This window comes from Nicotiana sylvestris, chromosome 10 (genome assembly GCF_000393655.2).
Source record: "Nicotiana sylvestris chromosome 10, ASM39365v2, whole genome shotgun sequence".
Taxonomy (NCBI): Eukaryota; Viridiplantae; Streptophyta; class Magnoliopsida; order Solanales; family Solanaceae; genus Nicotiana; species Nicotiana sylvestris.
This window is the reverse complement of record NC_091066.1, coordinates 161,389,158-161,410,554: the sequence shown is the minus strand read 5'-3', so window position 1 is coordinate 161,410,554 and position 21,397 is coordinate 161,389,158. Positions and strand designations below refer to the sequence as shown.

At 37.8% G+C, this 21,397-nt stretch overlaps 1 protein-coding gene across 1 annotated transcript; it reads right to left on the bottom strand.

Moving 5' to 3' along the window:
• Positions 1-329: 329 nt before the first annotated feature.
• LOC104228275 (uncharacterized) lies at positions 330-19,952 on the bottom strand. The gene is made up of 32 exons (XM_070159871.1): positions 19,942-19,952; positions 19,796-19,904; positions 18,706-18,877; positions 18,372-18,487; positions 18,109-18,195; positions 17,913-18,029; positions 17,761-17,824; positions 17,484-17,626; positions 17,104-17,151; positions 16,947-17,015; positions 9,368-9,443; positions 7,464-7,594; positions 6,400-6,459; positions 6,187-6,256; positions 5,971-6,035; positions 5,815-5,876; positions 5,609-5,732; positions 5,465-5,522; positions 5,211-5,323; positions 4,398-4,475; positions 4,253-4,315; positions 4,033-4,128; positions 3,810-3,919; positions 2,779-2,968; positions 2,160-2,274; positions 1,850-1,962; positions 1,696-1,773; positions 1,303-1,368; positions 1,095-1,226; positions 934-990; positions 765-845; positions 330-669 (listed from the first exon to the last, which is right to left on the bottom strand). Exons 1-32 carry the CDS (start codon positions 19,950-19,952, stop codon positions 619-621), a joined length of 2,925 nt encoding a protein of 974 aa, XP_070015972.1. The 3' UTR covers positions 330-618.
• Between the last annotated feature and the right edge of the window lie 1,445 nt (positions 19,953-21,397).

The following is a 21,397-nucleotide window of genomic DNA, read 5'->3' as shown; positions in this document are numbered from 1 at the left end:
ATCGAGGGTCATATCTACAGCCGGCAAACACTCTAACAACACACTAAATGTTTGTTAAGAAAATTAGAGAGACAATGTGTTGAACTCATTCCTCTGCAATCATGTCAATTAAAATTATACTAGTAGTACAAAATATAGTCTGATTAGTACCTATTATACTTTCACTTAATTGGAATGCTACATTAGTTCACCGGTTCACCCAATCAATAATTTGTCAGAAGAGAAGTAAAACACAAAAGGCTGCAGCTTTCACAATATCACATACTAATCAATTGCTACAGAACTAGCTGTATACAACCAGAACTTTTTCTACCAAATAAGACTGAAAATAATGGGGAAATTTGAAGCAAGGGAAATGTTATCTGGAATAAAAGAATGAATCACATCATGTAGTTTCACGATTGACACAGATATGAAGCTACAAACTGCTACATTATATTACGCGTTTTAATAAAAGGAAAACAATACATAAAAAAACATATGAAATTTCGCGCTTTACAAACTCACAGCCACTCTCACCAGAGCCAATTTTGGGGAAAAGAATAAAAAATTTGTAGGCCAAACCAGAAACTTTCACAAATGAACATTGTCCTCACCTTTTGTACAACAAAAGAATCCTCATTGCTTCAGCACCATTTGAATTGCATCTTGTTGAGCTTTCGTCAAACTCTGGAAAAAACAGATGTTAAAACCATAATATAGGTTCAATATATAATATTTTACTTATATATTCGATTGAGTCACTTATAAGAGTTGGAATGGACCTGTAAAAGATGACTAAAAATTGCTCCATCACTATGAGCGAACTTCTTGAGAAAATCTACTATATAATTCACCAGATTAATCTGCCGACGCAATTGAATTGATGGTCAGTTTATACTCCATGAAGGAATGATAGCATTCAGATATGATGTATTTGTTCTAAACAAATACCTCATTAAGGGGGTCGGCACCACTAAGAAGGTCATCATCGTCTCCATCATCCCCGTCCTAGTAAAGCATATTAAGGATTAAAATATGATGACCAAATTTTTAAGGAAATTGATGGATGGACAGATGGAGATAGAGAAAGAATAGCAGCATTTGACAAAAACCTCATCGAAAGCCTTGGCCATCGCGTCAAGGTAATCATAGGATGGTCTACCACGGGGTATGACACTACTTGATAAAACCACAGCTTCATCTGTCTCGACATCTCCCTCTTGAACTTCTTCCCAATCACTATCCTGGCGCCAATGATTTTGTGCAAGATTTAGAAAACCTATAGACTTGTCTTAACAGTGTTTTAAGGACTATAATTACCTCGTCGCCACCAACTAAAACTTGCTCTTGAATTTCAATTAAGGTGTCCGCTAATGAAGCAAGAATCTATTAAGTCCATAAACATAAGTTCTGTTAAAAAAAAAGATGATGCTACTACTCAATAATGTTAAATTACATATCAGCCGATAAAACACACTTCGATTAAAAAAAGTGCATTAAAAAAGTCTCGAACAAATGCTGAAACACAGATGAAAACACAAAGACTCTGGTAACGAGGTCAATTTATCATGCACTGGTGAGCAAGAACTGTCAACCCAAGAACGAGTTTGTTGGCATATATTTCATGCCCTGTGCGCTATAAAATACGAAAAAAATACACAGGCTGACATCAATTTTGAAACCAACTATCATATATGGGAACGGTAAAAATACCTTTCCAGGAAGAGGCACCAACGTCCATTGATCTGGAGCTGTCTTAGCTTTTGAGCGTGTCGTTATCCCTGCAGTAGACTTCGAAATACCCACAAAATAGATTTTAGGTCATTGGTGGACTCTGCTTGCGGAAGAATCAACAAGTATAACCAACCTGAATTAGATGGCCTTGAACATTCAGTTTCCCCAACTCAACATGCTTTGTAGATAACAGTAAAGCCAAAGCGGTTGTGGTAACTTTAATTTGGTAAGCCCCCTGAATTTCCCCTGAATATTAGTATGTTCTTTTAGTACAGAGTAAATATACAAGCAGCTGTCAAGATGTAGCTCATGATGCATAATTCCCTAAGCAAACTACAAGACAGATGAAGCAAGTAGAACAAAAGATCAATAATTTGCTCAAAACAATGCAGTTACATGTTCCAACATAATGAGCTGAAGGACCAACAAGCCTGTCTACTTACCTTGCTGCTTTGTCCACTCAAACATGATGTAAGCGAAGGAGTTAGGATGACCTTCCGCTGGAATTGAGATCAGCAACTCAATAAATTGCTCAACGTGAGGAGCACTCATGTGGACCTACATAGACATAGGGAAGCAACAAGTTCAATGAGAAAAGGCAATTAAAACACCAAGATCTACAAATTCATTACTGAAAAACTTACAGATAGTTATGTAAAGGAAAGATCTTTTACATCTTGTTTATCAAATCACTAATTTAAAAGCAAAGCAACAGCAGAGACATCATAATATGTGATTGTTGTCAGTAGATATGCAGGCAAACGATTACTTAAATTTCAGTTTCTAGAAAAAATGAAAAGAAAATAACAATTCTGATCCTAAAGCATCCCAAAATATTGTGAATTAAAGGCTACCCTGGAAAAAGACCCTTTTGTCTGTGTAGAGTCAGCAACTGCGTTTCGTGTCTACTCCTTACTTCCTTTAACATTTACCACCAAAAAGTGGCATGTCTATATATGCAAATTTAGTTCATTGTGCGACACGAAACGAGACTACATAAATCAGCAGTTACCAGCCAAAAATGTAAAGACAGATCCTCAAATAAGGACGAGAAAACCATACCAATCTGGCAAAAATAACCAACAAAGAGCTTCTTAACCCAGAAATTTTACAAGATTGCATGCGCCTCACAAGTGCAGCAACCAGGTCTCTGATATGTTGAGCCATTTGTGAAGGGAGATGCAGAATAAGTTGAAGGATATAGCTCCCAACAAAAAGTGCTCCGGAACTTTCTAGATCAGGATCCAGAAGCCTGCATGCAAGATCATAAACAATCAATCAGTTAAGCCACATCGTAGATATGTCTGATTCTGCAGCCCTCATTTTTCAATTTTTTAACTTGAGAATCAAGCCTAAAGCAACATATTCAGACCACAGGCAATTTCTTCAAGTTAATCATGAATAAACAGAGGAGAAGTTAAAGCTGGACAAGCTTAATATGATCCCTTCTAGCTGATCTTCAAACTTATGTAGCAATCGTAGACTATGTTGCGCGGACTCTCCAAAATGTTGCCACCCGTGTCGGATTCTCCAAAAATACACTACTTTTGGAGTATCCGACACGCACCCGGCGACATTTTCGGAGAGTTCGAGCAACATAGATCGTAGATGCCTCAGGTTCCCAATACCTGAAGAAACTAATACTCAAGAGCAGTATAAATGTGGTTTTCTTACCATCAGGTTGTACCCCTCTCAGAGCCACACCCCCACCCCCCAGAAGAAAGAAAGAGCACATGAGAAGCATAAAGCTCCTATAGATTTAAACGTCTACGGTAAAAGTAGTACAGCAATCTAAACGATTTCAGCTTTCACCTTATAATCTTTTTTTTCATTCTTATCCTTTGGGAATTCCAATTATAACAGCAAAGTCGCACAGTCCTAAGCAGATTAATCAACTTATGTTATGTATGTACCTTGATATAACATCTATGCATCATGTTAAAGAGGAAAATCGAAGAGATTCATTGAGCCAAAAAAATTATGGGTCGATGAGCTCAACCAGCCCCATATTACAAAATGAAGCATGATAACCAGACAACTTGAAATTCAACGGTTCAATAAGGCTCATGAAAAGGGAAGAATAAGAACCCCACCTTGAAGCCACATCAAGCAAACTTCTCATCGCGAATGCTGTATCACCTCCCCAAGCAAGCAATTCTTCTTTCCCTCCAGATATAAGAGCAGCTAAGCACTGTGTTGCATTCTGGACTCAAACCAACACCAATAGGTTACTTCTAACTTCTGAGCATAGTAAGTGATCCTAACAAAAGGTTATGTAGCGATTGTCAAGTAGAAAACAAAGTCCACAAATTTAACCTGCATTTCACTATGATCATCACTTTGAAGGACTATACGAACAACAGGATCAAAAGAGACTTCATACACCGCCTTTACAATGTGAGTTGGGGCATTCTAAAATAAAACACAATTGATATATTAGAAACTTTATAACAGAATATCTTCCGGTCAAAAAGGAAATATAGAAGTTACATAAAGATGGTATTCACAGAGATCCTTATTTTACGTGGAACATCACCTTCAACAACATCGTCACGAGATCTAGTGAACCAGCAACTAAACCCTCTGGCTGCTGATGTGGCTGAAAGATGCCGACAACAATCAGACACTACAACTAATATAAACGTTCTGTAATAATCTAATTCCTAAAAATACATGCATACTTTATTTAGAATGGGCCCAATATAAGGTAAAACTCGAGAAACCAGTGGGTGCATACAACCGGGAGCATTTTTTATTGCCTGCAAGCAAAAGGGAAATTGGAGGTCAATTTACATTATAACAGAAGGTAATATAACTAAAAGTATGTGAGCAAACTACGTCACAGAGCAGAAATCTTTAAATTCAATAAGATAACTGTATGAAAAGTGAGAATTCATCTGAAAGGAAAACATTATATATAACATGATCACACACACACACACATAAAAAGGCTCATTACGGATGTCCAGTTACTTCGAACCACAAACATATGTTGCTCATTAACCTGAGACCAAGGAAAGGAGATAGGTTCAAAAACAGAAATAACTTTTACAAATGCAGTTAATAGTCCAAGTTCTCCTGGTTTTGGTGCGACATTGCATCATAGTTTGATTTGCTTACACCTGCCCATCAAAATCATAAGGAAGCAGAAACAGGAACATACTACTTGTCGACCTTCCGTTTTGATCGAACATCAATCCACTACCAATCCAATTTTTGGCTAAATTTGAGAGGAGACTTTGCTAGAGCAAGCAATACCAAAGATGGTCAAATAACTAAATCATGAACAGTAAAAAGGATTTAACGAGCACACTAAGACGTTGGGTGATTTTAACAGTTCAGCCTGTCATCTAAAATTAACCTAGTTGACAGTGAACTTCCATCTATAGACTGTATCACGCATACAGTACATGCCAATTCAATTTTCTGGTGAAGTACATATAACATTGTTACATTAGATTTTTGTGATCACAGAAAAGCCTTTCAATTACTACCTCCAGAACCTCAAGAGCATCAATGCTGACGAAAGGGTCCGCAACATTCGAAGCCCACATATTGAGGATAATAGGAGAGAGAACTGGCTCAGTAGATACTGCGAACTCAGGGCCTACAAAAGCAAAAATATGTTAGAAACTCCAAACAAAGAGAGCTTCGAAAATTTTAGGAGGATACTCCACTAGAAAGCTTTGAAACTCCAAAGCAGTACTGCATGCTAAGTTGAACTCATACTGTCTTATATTCTTCTAACCTGCTTTTACAGTCTCCTGCAGTGTTTCAAGCACTAGATGCATGGTTTCATCAGAAGCCTGTGGAGCAGACACTCAACCTTAGCTTCAACAACAGTGAAAAAAAATAGACAGTAAGGAGGAAGTTTACTTTCATAGTTACTTACATGCTTAAGAAGATCTGTGAGTGATGAAAATAAATCCAAGAAATGAGGACGGAGAATCTCTTTATTTGTATCAGGTAAAAGTTGAGAAAGTGCTCTACATGCCCCTACTTTTACAGGTGGAGGCCTATATGTAGTTAATCATCATTAATAACCAAGTTCTTTATTTTTCTTTGATAGAAGAATTAAGTACTAAATTAGGTTCTCACATATCCACGCTAAGTGCCTTGATAGCTGTATATAGGAAGTGTTCAATTAGACCCTGGCTGACCTGAACAAACAAGTTAACTGTGAGCCATATAGTTGCATAGCAAAAGAAAAGATAAAGTCTTAACTGCGTTGATGGGAATTACAGAGATAATTACCATGGAGGAGAACTTAGCAATAGAAGAGAACATACGGGCATATAAGAAGGGATATTCATTTACCCCTGCAAAATCCACGAGAGCACTAATTTATTAGAGATATCTCAATATCTACCTTAGTGCCCGTCAATACTATATCCAATACAGTAAACCTCACACATGTATCTCCATACCATGTAACATAAAATCCAATTTGATCTACAAAACCAGATTTACCTGTTGCCATGTCTTCTGAAAGAATTTGTTCTAAAGTATTTCCTAAACTGACTTTAGTCATTTCAGGGACCTGAGAGGAAAATCCAACAAATAAGTAATTACTGCAATAGACACAGCAACATGAATCTTTCAGCCACTGAACTCTTTTATTTTTTAAGTTAACAAGAAGAAAGTCAGGAAATCGCCATTTAAAGTATTACAAGTAACACGAACCTCAGCTTCAAGTAATTGTTCAGACACCGAAGCCAAAGCAAAGAGTGTGGCCTCCCTCATCTGCCAAAAGTAAAGAGTATCAGGGGGCATGGTGCAAGAGTGTTACTCGTAAAATGCTTATATTGGTTTAGCAGGAGGAGGAATATGGAGCATTAAAAAACAATATTTCCATATTGTGTGCAGTATGGAATGCAATTCTTAATGCTGACAATCTTAGGGAATTAAGAAAGATTGTGGTGAGACTGTGCCATTGATGTGTAATAAGAGTGGCGAGGATACTGATCATCTCTCACTACAATGCAGGATTCCTACTCTCTCTACCCTGTTCTCTCATTAGTTGGGTATGCATGAGGACAATGTTGCCAATTGTATGCTGAAGCGTACAGAGAATAGGAGATCATAGGAAAAGAGTTTGGGAGACAGCACGCGTGTCTTTTCTAGATATTACACAATGAGAGTATTAGGAAATGTTGTATTGAGAAGGATAGGGGAAGTAAAGAAAGGTCATTTTTCTTGAATCACATATCTGGTGTAAAGACATTTTTCATTTTGTAACAGTTGAATAGGTCTGATAGAATAAAACCCCACACACCCATATTTTAATATACTCCTTGAGACTATCTTGGTGTACTATGGATGAAATCATTTGACTTTACTAAACAAGATCAACCAATAGATTATAAGACTTACAAACTTTTCGCTCATAAAATGCAAATAATATGACAAATGCTGAAATTAAAAGTAGATCACAATGCAAAACAAAACTACGAGCAGATAGCCGAGCAAGTTAGAGTACTATTCACAGTTCGACAAAAGGTTGCTGATCCAAAATTGCTTGTGAGATTACTTCTTTACATTATTACTCCTCAACTAGACTCTTCAATTACCTAAAGTTATTTACGATGGATCTTTCAAAATTCAGGCTGGAATTTGAGCATACTCATGCTAGATGCATTCACATATATAATACCCATACCAAAGACCATGTATAGCATAGAGCATTGAGAAGAGAGTTGAATAAGCTAATTAGCATCAAAGCTGTCAACACAGTCTTTTCCACTTACTTTCCACCAGCTCGAAGCACCAGATGCTTTTTCTTGCTGAGACTCGCTAAATCGCGTCTTCGCTGAGTCAATGATAGCATGAATTCCATGCGTACCACAAGAACTAATGACTTCTTCCAGCAAAAGGGCACCTGGAATGAGTGTTTCATATCAAGTAAAGTACAGAATAGAGCAATCCGGTTGCATAGATACATCATGCGCAGTGTTTTTGAGAGCGCGAAGCGCAAAAAAGCGACAAGGGCTCGCCTCGCTTCAAAAGCGAAGCGCAAAGCGAAGCGCAAAGCGAAGCGCACGCTTTATTAAAGTGAAGCGCAATTCTTAAAACACATAATGTAAAATTATAAATAATCAAAAACTTCAATTTAAATACTTAAAAGTAGGTACTAGGTAACACCAAATCATCCACAAACCATAGGACAAGTAAAATCAAAGCTACTAAATTACTAGAATCAACATCTTATTCTTCTACTCTTCTTCTTCTTCAAGATTGTCAAAATCTTGAATTCCTCTATTATCTTCATATTGCTCGTCATCTTCTTCTTCCCCCTCCTCTTCATGATCACTTTCATCTTCATCAATTAGGGATAGGGATCGACTTGTAGTAGCCAAAAGAAGCAAGAAGCAGAAGAAGCAGAAGAAGAAGAAGAAGAAGAAGAAGAAGTAGAAGTAGAAGAAGAAGAAGAAGAAGAAGAAGAAGAAGAAACAGACGCAGAAGAAGAAGCAACAGAAGAAGCAGAAGCAGAAGCAACAGTGGTCTGTTTCTTGCTTGAGAGAGAAGGGGTCAACCCTAGCCCTTTGTCGATGTCTCTGTTTTGACGGGAGAAGCAGTGGTCTGTTGTGACTATTTAGGGGTCTTTTTTGTATAAATTAAAACAGACCCCAAGTTTTTTTTTTTTAAAAAGGGCCAGTGCGCTTTTGTAAAAGAAGCGATCGCTTCGTCGATTTTCTTGCTTCGTCGCTTCAGCTAGTGAAGCGCGCGCTTTTCAAGATCGCATCGCTTCGAGCAGCCAGAAGCGATACACTGTCGCTTCGCGCTTTAAGCGACGAAGCGATCGCTTTTCTAAACACTGATCATGCGCAGAGTTGGCATGAGAGGCCTGAAACTCAACAATCAAATTGTCGCTAGATCAAAACCAAGAAGAAAGAAAGCACAGCCAGCAGTTAAGGTGCCCAAAACTGAGAAAACAACCCCCAAAAATCCTTTTTTTATTTGTTAGCATGAGCTTAAGTTTTCTAACTTTAATACAAGAAAACAACTTAAATCTGAATATCTGATGCAAACAGGCGACATTGAAATGAGAAAACTCCTCTTCGAGGAAAGTGAAACTGGCCTGCTTTACATCACTAGCATAAATTTGGTATTGAGGGTAGGAAAAGTCAAACCCTCAACCACTTAAATATTGTCATATACTCGTATATTAGTCAGTAAATTAGCATCATAATATTCAACCTTGCGTACCAGACCACTGAAACACTAGGAGAGATAAACCAGTCTCTCATGGGGAAGCAGCTGCTAGAGTTCATGAATTAAATAAGTTCGCATTGTACATCCATGTACTTCTTTGTTAACTGTGCTTTGCATGAAGCTGTGAACTGATGACATTATTTAACCTTTAACAGAGTACAAGAATATGATGGCAAAAAATACCATTCAAAGATGAAACGTAAACGATTTTTGGATAACATAAAACACAATTACCTACACAAACACATTAAAACACTAAACCTTCTAAATAATATCTCATGTCTGATAATAGTTACCCTGGATGCAATACTATGTTAATGATCCTAAGTGTGAAATAACTTGTACTTCCTATCCACTGAGAGATTGCTCGCTGAGAGAGAAAGAAACAGAGAGACCTCAGGGTGTAAAAGGGGAAAGTTAGCACCTAGAAACCACTTACCAGAAGCACGACAGCTGTAAGTATTATCATCCTCATCAGCAACATATTGATTGGCATCAATAGACCAGGTGTGAACCTGCGATCCAAATTGAAAGACAAGATAGACACAGAAGGCATATGGAAACTTTTTTTATACCTATAATTAAATTAGGCATATAAAAACAAGTAAAAAGTTGTGATCAAATAGCAAACATAGAAGTAGATGCATTGATTCCATAGAAAGGGAGATTAGTAGAAATAAAAATACTGCAGACTTAAAAGATGCCGATCTCCTATAATGCTCCCAGGCACATTTCCCTAGATACTCTTCTCCTACTTCCTAGGAGGTTAGAGCCACCTTTCCGGTGGGATCCTTCACCGGATTCCATTCTTCCATATCCCTTCCTCTCCTCCATATTCCTTTCCTTTCTCTCTTTCTTTCCTTCTCAGATTTTCCCTTCAAAGTCAGATAAGTTTACTTCATCATTTAAATATGGACAGTGATAGAATGTATTACAATGCTGGCTTCAAGTCTTTTGATATCACAAAAATTAGTTCTAAGTCTGGAACATGGTTTGAATGGGTAGAACGTAGCAGAAAATTGATGAGAACAGCAAATGTTAGCATTAAAGTCATGAAATGAGTGACAGAGATATTTAATGTGGCGTCAAAGGAACATAGCAGGGCAATAAGAAGATGGAGCATGAAAGAACATTATACATAATACTTTTGCAACCTTAAATTCAATGAATAAGGTAGGTACATCAGTTTTATTGCTGTACAAGGGGAAAGTAGGTCTATCATTATTACACCGAAAATCTCATTAAATGCTGGGTGGGGAGACATAGCTAAAAAAATTATAACATTCATTAACTCTTCAGAGAAAGAGAAGCAGCCCTAGACTGTGAGAATCTCAAAGATGGAGTCCTCATACACTGAAGCGGTCAGAACCAATAGATGGTCCACAGAAAGCACAAAATCATCTCCAATAAAAATCAACAGCTCCAAAATTATGGTCCCAGGAGGTTAAGAATTATCAGAGAAGGATGTGTTGAGTAGATGCATAGTAGGCAAGGTGATGATTTCCTTGAAGGAATCTCCAACTTTGAACAATATCAGAAGATGGGCAAACAACACGTGCAATTCCACCATCAACATAAATATACATGAGATGAATGATTCCCAATTTCTGTTCGAATTTCCCACAAGAAAGGAGGCAGAACATGTACTCAGGGGAGAATGGCGGTGGCAGAAGTCCAAAGTAAGCCTTGACTGGTGGAAACCTACCACTGGTTGCTGGCCGGAAAAGGTGAAACAAGACTGGGTATGGGTTAGACTATTGGGTTTACCTGTTAATCTATGGCCAGATAAAGTTTTCAGAACCATAGGAGACCAATGTGGGGGATGGCTAGAAACAGAGGAGGAAACAAACCTCAAAAACCATCTCTGATGGGCAAGAATAAAAGTGAAGGGAGATGGGAGTAGAGTGCTGAGAGAGATACAGATGGAAGTGACGGATTTTTATACAAAATCCCCATCTGGTGTGAAATTCCGGCGCTGTAACAGCGATGACAGCGGCGAGGTTTCCAAGGGAGGAAGATGATGAAGGACAAGGACTGCAGGGTAATAGGGGGACAAAAAAAGAGCTGATGGTCTATAGTGGTATCCACCTGGGGAATGAGATTGTAACGGCTCCACTGTACTATGGTCACGTGGGTACATTGAACAATGGGGAGGCTTTTAAAAATTCTGCACGTGTGCCAGTCTCACGTGACAAAGGACCAAGTTCAATTTCTGATGATTTGGGCCCAAATAAAATGTCTCTGGGCCCAAGATTGATAGACCAGTTTATAACCCTCTGTAATAAAAGGCCAAAACTCCTAGCCCAGTTGGAGGAGTTAAAAGACCCCATCCTAATAGAGGTCCAGGCCAATACAGTGAACCTCCCTTTGAAAAAAAGGTCGAAGAAAGCAGAAAAGGCCGTTGAGATCGACAATTCAGATGATACACTCGAGGAGGAAGCTCAGACCGAAGAGAACAAGGAAAAGGCCTTGGTATTAATCAAAAACAAGGAACAATCAACCTCTGACATACAGCAAAAGGAACACATGCAACCGGAAGAGGAGAGAACATTTGGAGAGTGGACAATCGAAGAAGTTCTCCCCTTAAATTCTCTAGATAATGAAAAAGAAGAGGACCCAGAGTTTGAGGCATCAATTTGGGTGCACCAAAATATCATTAGGTTGAGCAAAGAGTTTGGGGTGGAATTCAAAGGGTGCGAAAAGGAAGCATTCCAATTATTCATGAAAAATGATGGAAAGAGGAGGAATTCAATGGAGTCAACATCATTGATGATGGAGACTGTCACACCAAAGAAGAAAGGAAGCAAAGAATTGAAAAACTTAGATCTTGGAAGCAGTTTCAAAAGCAATGGCACAAGAAGCAGGGGAGGGTATATTGTCATCGATAGTCAATGATGATTAAAATAGTATCTTGGAATGTTAGGGGACTTAACAGGGTTAGGAAGAGGCAGTTGATAAAAAAATATGGTGAGTAGCTGGAAGGCAGAAGTCTATTGCTTTCAGGAAACCAAGTTAGAAGGGGAAATCAGGGAGATAGTTAGAGAATTACGGGCAAATAGATGGGTGAAATATGCTCAGTTGGAAGCAAGTGGAACTATAGGGGGTATTCTCATCATGCGGGACAGTAAGGCATGGGAAAGGGAAGTCAGTAGTGTGGATAGATATTCCATCACATGTAAGTTCAAGGGCAAAGCACAAGAATTTGTTTGGCATTTAACCAGTATTTATGTTTCTAATGATAGGGTTGAAAGAAAAGAAGTATGGTGGGAGATAGGTGCTGCTAGGGGTTTATTCATTGCGTCTTGGGTAGTGTATAGGGATTTCAACACGGTTAGATACCCTTCAGAGAAGAAGAACTGTGTTAGGTATACCAGATCAATGGCAGACTTCTCAGATTTCATTGAGGATATGGGTTTAGTTGATTTGCAACTACTAGGAGGCAAGTTCACATGGAAGAAAGGAACAAATTTCACATGCTGCTAGGCTGGACAGGTTTCTAGTCTCTAAGGAATGGAATGAAGGATTTAGAAACATTAAACAGTCAATCCTTCACAGGGTTACCTCCAACCATTCACCTGTGATGATTCAGTGTGGGAATTGGGAACCAGTGAAATCTTTTTTCAAATTAGAGAATTGGTGGCCGTTGACGGAAGGTTTCAAGGATAGAATTAAAACATGGTGGGAGTCCTTTTCATGTGCTGGCAGACCTGATTATATCCTGGCTTTCAAGCTGAAAGCTTTGAAGGAAAAACTCAAAGAATGGAGCAAGACAATTCAAGGCAATCTGAAGATATAGAAATAGCATATACTGGACCAACTTGCTGAAATTGAGGATATACAAGAACTGAGGAGCTTGAATGAGGAAGAGACACACAAAAAACCCTCTCTACTGCTAGAATTTGAGGAAAATGCTCGGAAGGAGGAGATAGCATGGAGGCAAAGGTCCAGGGCCTTATGGTTGAAAGAAGGTGACAGAAATACTAAGTTCTTTCATAAAACAGCAGATGCCCATAAAAGATATAACAACATTGACAAACTACAAGTCAATGGGGAAACTGTGGAAAATCCTGAAGATATCAAGAGGGAGATAATTTCTTTCTACCAAAACTTATACACAGAAGCTGAGGAGTGGAGACCACAATGCAGCCTAAGGGACTGCCAACTATCAGCTCAGAGGATAATCAGATGCCATTGAGCCATTTTGAACCTCAGGAAATCTGGGAGAATGTCAAAGCATGTGCAGGGGACAAAGCTCCTGGTTCAGATGGGTATACTATGGCTTTATACATTCAATGCTGGAAAGTGATCAGTCAAGATATGATAGTTGCAGTCCAGAATTTTCAATTTACTGGGGTCTTTGAAAAAGCTTCAATGCTACCTTGGTGGCTTTGATTCCTAAGAAAGTTGGAGCTAAAGAACTGAAAGATTTTAGACCTAGCAGTCTGATAGGTAGTGTCTACAAGATAATCTCAAAAATCCTAACAGAGAGAATCAAGAAAGTAATGGGCAAGCTGGTGGACAATCAACAGATGGCCTTCATTAAAGATAGGCAAATAATGGATGTTATTCTCATTGTTAATGAAAGTGCAGATGCTAGAATGAAGAGCAAAGAACCTGGTATCCTGTGCAAGCTGGACATACAAAAGGCATATGATCACCTTAACTGGAAGTTTTTGTTGGGAATACTTTTGAAGATGGGCTTTGATGAAGGAAGGATTAGTTGGATCAAATTCTGCATTAGTACTGTTAAATTCTCTATCTTAGTCAATGGTTCACTTGTTGGTTTCTTTTCCTCTCAGAGAGGCTTGAGACAGGGAGACCCAATCTCCCTTTTCCTGTTTATTCTGGCTATGGAAGGTTTAAACAATCTGTTTAAAACTGCCAAAGCAAATAATAGGATCAGGGGGTTCAGGGTAGACTCTAAGGAGTCAACCAACTTGGAAATCACCCATCTACAATATGCAGATGATACTTTGGTGTTTTGTGATGCTAGCAGAGAACAGTTGCTCTTTCTGAGGATGGTATTCATTCTTTTTGAAGCTATATCTGGACTACACATTAACTGGAACAAGAGTTTCATTTACCCGGTTAATGAAGTAATGGAGATGCATAGTTTGGCTAGAATACTGGGAGGGAAGATTGGAGCCCTACCAACAGTGTATCTGGGAATGCCACTTGGAGCAAAAAGCAAATCAAAAGGAATATGGAATGGAGTAATTGAGAAATGTGAAAAGAAACTAGTTAGTTGGAAGAGTCAATACCTATCCTTGGGAGGTAGACTAATCCTCATCAATAGTGTATTGGATGTCATGCCTACTTACATGATGTCTTTATTTCCAGTTCCGGCCAGTGTAGAAAAGAATAGATGCACTGAGAAGAAATTTTCTATGGTAAGGCACTTGAAAAGAGTAAGTTACATCTGGTCAGGTGGGAAGTACTTATGACCAGCAAGAAGGAAGGGGGAATGGGGATCAGAAATTTGAAAACTCAGAACCAAGCATTGATGATGAAGTGGTTACGGAGGTTTGCCACAACAGAGCAATCTTTGTGGAAGAAGGTAACTAAGGCAAGGTATGGGATGGAAGATAGTTGGACAATAAAAATAGTATGTACGAAGGTAATTAAGGCAAGGTATGGGATGGAAGATAGTTGGACAACAAAAACAGTATGTACTCCTTATGGGGTGAGTCTGTGGAGGTCTATCAGAAACATATGGCCAATGTTCAGAAACAACTCCAGTCTCAGAGTTGGAAATGGAATGAAAACATCCTTCTGGGAAGATAAATGGCTTGGACAAAGTACTTTAAAGCAACTATTCCCGGACATCTACAATTTGAATCAACAACAAAGAGCTTCTGTTGGAGAACTTTGGACAAGTCAAGGATGGAACCTTACATATAGAAGATTTCTATATGACTGGGAAATTGAGAGGCTGACAGATTTCTATAACACTCTAGAACAGTTTAGAGGGACCACCAACAATGAAGATAGGTTGTTCTGGTAAGGGGGAAAGAAGGAATTTTCTCTGTTAGATCAGCTTACAAGGAGTACAACCATTCTAATAATCAGATTGGTTGTTGGCCTTGGAAAATGATCAGGAAAGTTAAAATACCTTACAAAGTGGCATGTTTTGTTTGGCTTCTAGCAAGAGAAGTTGTCCTAACCCAAGATAATCTCACTAAGAGAGGATATCAGTTGGGGTCCAAATGTTACTTATGTAAAGCTCAGGAGGAGACAGTCAACCATCTTTTTTTGCACTACAGTGTCACAGATCAAATTTGGAAGATATTCATCAACCTGAGGGGAATTCAATGGGTTATGCCAGGGAGAATCAGGGAAGTTTTACCAAGTTGGAAAAGAGATGGAATGCAGTCTGGCCAGAAGGAGAGATGGAAGATTGCCCCTGCATGTATATGGTGGACAATTTGGAAAGAAAGGAATTTAAGATGTTTTGAAGATACACATAGTACAATACAAAAGTTGAAAATGAGCTACCTTACGCTCTCTTATTTTTGGTGTAAACAGGAGTGCTTAGAAGAGAGTGAATGTATTTTTGATGTTTTACACCTCTTATGAGCTTTATAGAGACTTAGTCTATCTCTCTTTGTACTCCCTTTTGTAATTATGGATGGCTACACTGAATTAGTGTAGTCATGTTTATAATTAATACAAAAACGTTACCAATTTCAAAAAAAAATACTGCAGACTTGAAAGCAGACACAAAATCCTGCTATTAATAATCAGCACGACTGAAAAACAAGCTGCCATCTATACTGAACCTAATATATATCTCCTGCAGTTTGGCAGACATGGAGCCTGTTCCTTAATCTCTCTGAAGGTGCAGTGGGTAATACCAAAAACCCTGAGGAATAATGTCACTATCTAGAGAGGCAGAGAATGAAGAAGCAGCTCACAAATCTTGGAACAGATCAGACTAGAATCGGTTAAATTTAGATGTTTACAATCTTTAACATTTTGGTGTAACCTGAATAATATAAATCACTTCGACACACTGATGACTTCCTTAACTCCACACACTTTGGAAAGACAACCATATCACCAGCACTCAGTGTTGTCTAAGTGAATACTGAATAGAGTATACTTACCAAATATACATACATATATATACATACATATACATACATACATACATACATACATACATATACATACATATACATATACATACATATATACATACATACATACATAAATATATATATATATATATATATATATATATATATATAATATATATATAGTTGGTCATCTAAAATAAAACAAGAACTTCATTACATGCATAACATATGAAATGCAAACACAATTTTTTTTTAATGATAGCATGACGAGGATAAGAAAGAAGACAACCAAGAAACTGGTAATCGTGACGTCTTAAAACCTAATTCAACCTAGGTAAGGAAAAAAGAACTTTTATAAGTGCTCTGTTAGCAACCCCTCACTTAGACATCCACTGTCTACTGGTGAACTCATACCAATACTTTCTCCCCTCTAATTGCTGTTAAATAGTTTTCCATAATCAATGTAGACAAAGCATGAAATCAAGTCAAACCCCAAGTTTTAAATAATCAGTAAAACAAAGAAATTGCATCTTTAAGTCAAAGCATAAGATACCAAGAGGATCACAAGGGAAATACTCTAAGATGCACAGGCACCATGACCACACTGTTCTGGGGTGAGTGACACAACATCTCCACCGCCACCCCCGGTTTGGAAATTAGTAGCCAAAAGGGCACAAAACCCACAGTAAGCAGCGTCTACCTCCATAACAAGCAAAAGCTCCAAAACTTAGCATGTTTAAAAATCAGATACACTTGTTAAAAGGTTAATCATCTAATTTGTTAAGGTTATCCAAGCACTCTTTGATCAGAGGTTTTGACTGATGATTATGTCTTTTTTAGCAGGCCGAGATAACTTAAATTTAAGTGTTTTCTCGTTCTTTTAAGCCATTATAAACCAGATCTGCACAATCATAGCTTGAAAAAGGAAACTATTATTACCTGTTGATCTGTTGTCTGCATAAAGGCAATAGTATAGTAAACCAACTCCTTTACATTGCTCCCGACTACCTACAATGATATCTCCAACTGTGTACCATCATCAACCATTATTATAAATAAGAAGGCACAGACAACTAAAGAAAGTTATGCAACACACCTTTACAAATTTGGGGCTGCCCAAAATAGTCAATAGAAACTCAAATAACTGCAAGACCACAAGAAAAAATGTTTTACTCATATAGCCAAAGCTAAAACAAAAGAAAACATAAGATAAGAATCACCAATTTAAGAATCAAACAAATAATTTGAAGATCAAATTACGATTCTGCTTACATATGAAAGAGGAAAAGGAAGATTTAATTTTCCATAGTAAAAGAACATAACCTTAACAATTCCAAATGTTGCAACAGATACAAGTTGCGCCTGAAATCTAAAAGTCTGAACGTCTGAAACTTTTGTTTTTACTGAAGCCAGAAATCATTTAAATGAGCTTTGACTAGTGATTATTGGATTACAACAGAGCTCGGTCTCTTTTACCTGGATGATGAATGATTCAAGACTTTGTTCTGCACCATCAGAATCATATCTCCCATCATAAGGATCTTCTATTCCTTCGATCGATGATCGTGTATACACTCCTAGAGATGATACAAATGTCTGCCACAATGGCCCCATAAAAACTGAAATGAAGTAGGATAACAAAAAATAATAGCCAGAAATGTCAGCATATTTTACCATCTATGCTTGACAATATCACTTTAACATAGAATATAAAGGAGTAACCTAGTCCTGGAGAATAGATGAGGATACTGACCCCTAAATTGACTCTCCATGAGGCTTGGGAAGTTCTGGAGGAACTGATTCAAGCACTTTATAACCTATACGTAACGAGGGGAAGTTATAATCTATGACACAAAGTATGAAATACAGCATCATATAATTTTGACAAAAACAAAGAAAATCAACCTCCATCCTGATGCTCCAATCATCAGGGTCTTCAGATTGCACTGGATGTTCTAGAATTAAAGAGAATTGTTTGATCCAAGATGGAAGCATAGGTGCCATCATTCCAGTCGTCTCCGCCTTAACACAAAGGATAACCATTGATGATATAATAACTCAATGTTGTAAGCTTCAAATATTTTTCACAGAACGAAAATACCTTATACACACCACTCATAGCCCCCAGCATTGAGGTACAAGCATAAACTATTGAAAGGGCCTTCATGCGCAGAGGTTTCTCATAGATCTGCACAAAAATAGAGGAACCTGAAGAGCAGTGCTTTCTGGGTGACACAAGAGAAGCAAAGAATAAAATAAATTACTAACCCCTACCATTTGTCAGAGAGTTAAGATATCTACTTCCACAAATTCAAGTTAACTTCAAAGAACAGCCAGCGGAAAGCCACAGTAAACTAAATTAACCTGAGGTGATGAAACAATAGTGTGCAAGCAGGGAAACAAAACAGGAACAAGTTTTGGAACCATCATATCATCCAAATCCGCCGATACAAGAGCTAAGCACCTCAAAGCTCCATGAACTGCACAATTTGAAAACCACGTCTAAATTAGTTTTGAACAGTCAGCAAAACAAGAGTACCAACCAGTAAGTTGCATGACAATTCAGATGACTAAAACAAGGTTATTACAATCAGCAAAGAAAAGGGTGCCAACCAGTAAGTTGCATGACAATTCAGATGACCAAAACAAGTTGATTACAATCCCTTAACTTCATGATAAAGTGAAGCAAATGACTCACCAGCATTCATGTTTGTTTGGTCAGAGATACACTTCATTAGTGACGGTAAAAGGTCAGGCCAGTCTTCTGGCCAATCACAATGGGCAATAGATGCCACAGCCATACCAATGGCCGTGCAGATCTTTCTATGAGGATCATCGAGCAACGGCAACAGCAGGCCACGTATAGCTACCTGATAAAACTCACAGAATTACACCAGGGATCTGTACAGAGAGTGAAAAAAACAGAGCTTCCCTAAACACCAGAGATGTAATCCCAAAGATACTATACGATCTAGATCCTCATAAAGCATGTAATGCAGGAAGGAAGTTTGATTTACTGCGATCCTGAATATCACCAAATCAATATTGTCAATACATTTTAGGTTCGCGCATGAACCCTATCTCTTGTTCAATCTTGCTAGAGGTTTCTTCCTTTTTTGAATCGATAACTTTTATAAACAAGATGACACTGAGTAAATATCCTACTGTTATATCGATCTAAACTTTGATTTTTTCACACTCCAACCATAAGTTGTTATTACATTGATTACCAATCTTTATCTTTCTACCAAAAAAATAGTAAGATACCCAAGCCGAATTTTCTCAAAGGTTAAAACTGCATTGCACAATATACATGCCTTTTAAGAAGGAAGAAAAAGCGATTTTTGGAGGTCAATTAACCTGAAAGATACCTACAAAGGCTACAGTCGCCTCTCAATTATTGGTGTCTACAAGAATCAGAAGGGAGCGCAATCAGTGCAAATATGCAAAAACATCTACGGCATCCGAAGGGGGTGTAGTCAGTGCAAACTAACGGAAAACACTCTGTCTTTACTGCCCTGATCTTCTTATTCTAAACCCCAAACTGCCTATACAGAAAATTAGAGAATATATCACGATGATCCAGAACAAACTAATCAGTGGTTCTACATTTAATAGCACAAACTGACCAAAAGAACAAAAGGTTAATAACAGTAACATTAAGTTAATCCCACATATTAAAGATCCGCAATTAAAACTTTTATCTCAAAGAAGCGATAATATTGTTAAGAAAACTGTAAAAAATTTAGGAGATGAAACAGAGATACAAGGGAAACAGGAAGAGAGACCTTTTCATCGCTTGAAACAACAGGATGCTCAAAACCCTCCTCATCTTCCTGCCAGTGTTTCTTTATAAACTGCTTTAGAATAACAGCAGCTAGGTAAAGGCAAGTTAAGCTTACAACGCCGAAAGGAAGCAAAAAAGACAATCAACGAAATCGACATGCATAAGCCTAGTCCATCATGGATTATCACATTGGTACAACTTGAAAGGAATGAAAAGAAGCTAATATATAGTTTCTGCAATAAGAACAGGATATTTGACGTAATCCCAACGATAGCTCTCTCATTGCCGCAATTCTACACAATGCGCTTCCGAAACCTTCAAGAGAAGACAAAATTAACAACAATTAAAGTTTCTCCTGTCTTTGGAAAATTTGTCAAAGAAATTGAATAAATTCATGAAGAATCCTTCAATATCTAAACCCAACCACGTTTATAGATCAGCAAAGTTCACACACATGACAGAAGCTTAGTTCTGGACATGTAATCTTTGGCAGTAATCAAGACTTAATGGATTGTTATACATGTTCGCAGATAAGCAATACTTCATGCTTTGATGATTTCTCTTCTCTTTTTTTCTCACTTGGAAATATGGAATACGCTATCAAGAAAGATAAGTTCACTCATCCAAGCTGTAAAGAGAAAAATGATATTACTAGTTACTAGGTTAAAAAACAATCGCCAGATTTGATGAAAACGTATTAATAGTGTACAAACAAGATATTTGACCAAGTTCCTCACAATGCAATAACCAGCACATCAACACATTCTTTTTGCTCTTTCTTTAAAAACACTCTGAACTTCAGTCTTGACATTTGAACCTTGTAACTGCTCCTATCTTTCTTCAAGTTTCTAAATTCCGACAAAAGCCATATATGTCATGTTAAATGTCCATATCCACTATGGATCTTGACGGTCTGCAAGTAGCAAAATACTGTAATATTGAAACTGTCCAAACCTTGACATGCATAGATTTTGAAAATTACAACAAAGGAATTTTGGAAAGAAAATCTTTATAAAACGAGGGGCCCATGGCGCCTAAATCTATAAGTAGTTCCATCTTGGTGACCTCCATTATCCAACAAATCTGTCATAGAGAAGTTGTAGCATAATTAAAGTAGGGAAGAATAACGAAATCAGTATAAACTATAAAGAGAGTAGCACCGTTCCCTCTAACACTAGAAATTGGCCAATCACATTCAAACTAACATTAGGAGCATATCTCCCTAGACCAAATATATCTCCAACACTGCATACACGAACCCCTCCTTTCAAAATACACTATACAGCAGCTTCTCTCCTCCAAACACTGGTAGCACCTCTTCATTCCTGCACCCGATGCCGGTTCCTAGTAAGTCCTACATGCCGCAGTTCATATCTTTAACAAGAAGCAAAAAGTACCATCCCTCTGATGTATCATTTTCAGTTACAATCTAACTTGCTGGAAGGTGGGAAAGTATGTTTCTTGTACTGCTCCAGATTCAGACAGAAAAGAAAAATCATGAAAGAATTTCCAAGTGCATTTCAACTGTCTGGACATTGAAATATCGTTAACCATCTCAAAATCACCCAATAAACGGAGCCAATCGAATAGCAAAAGTAGCCAT

Coding starts and splice junctions, on each gene's coding strand:
- LOC104228275 (XM_070159871.1), bottom strand. Junction 18,488..18,705: donor CCAAACAAACATGAATGCTG/GTGAGTCATTTG, acceptor CAAATTGTGCAG/TTCATGGAGCTTTGAGGTGC. Junction 17,016..17,103: donor GCAGCCCCAAATTTGTAAAG/GTGTGTTGCATA, acceptor ATATCATTGTAG/GTAGTCGGGAGCAATGTAAA.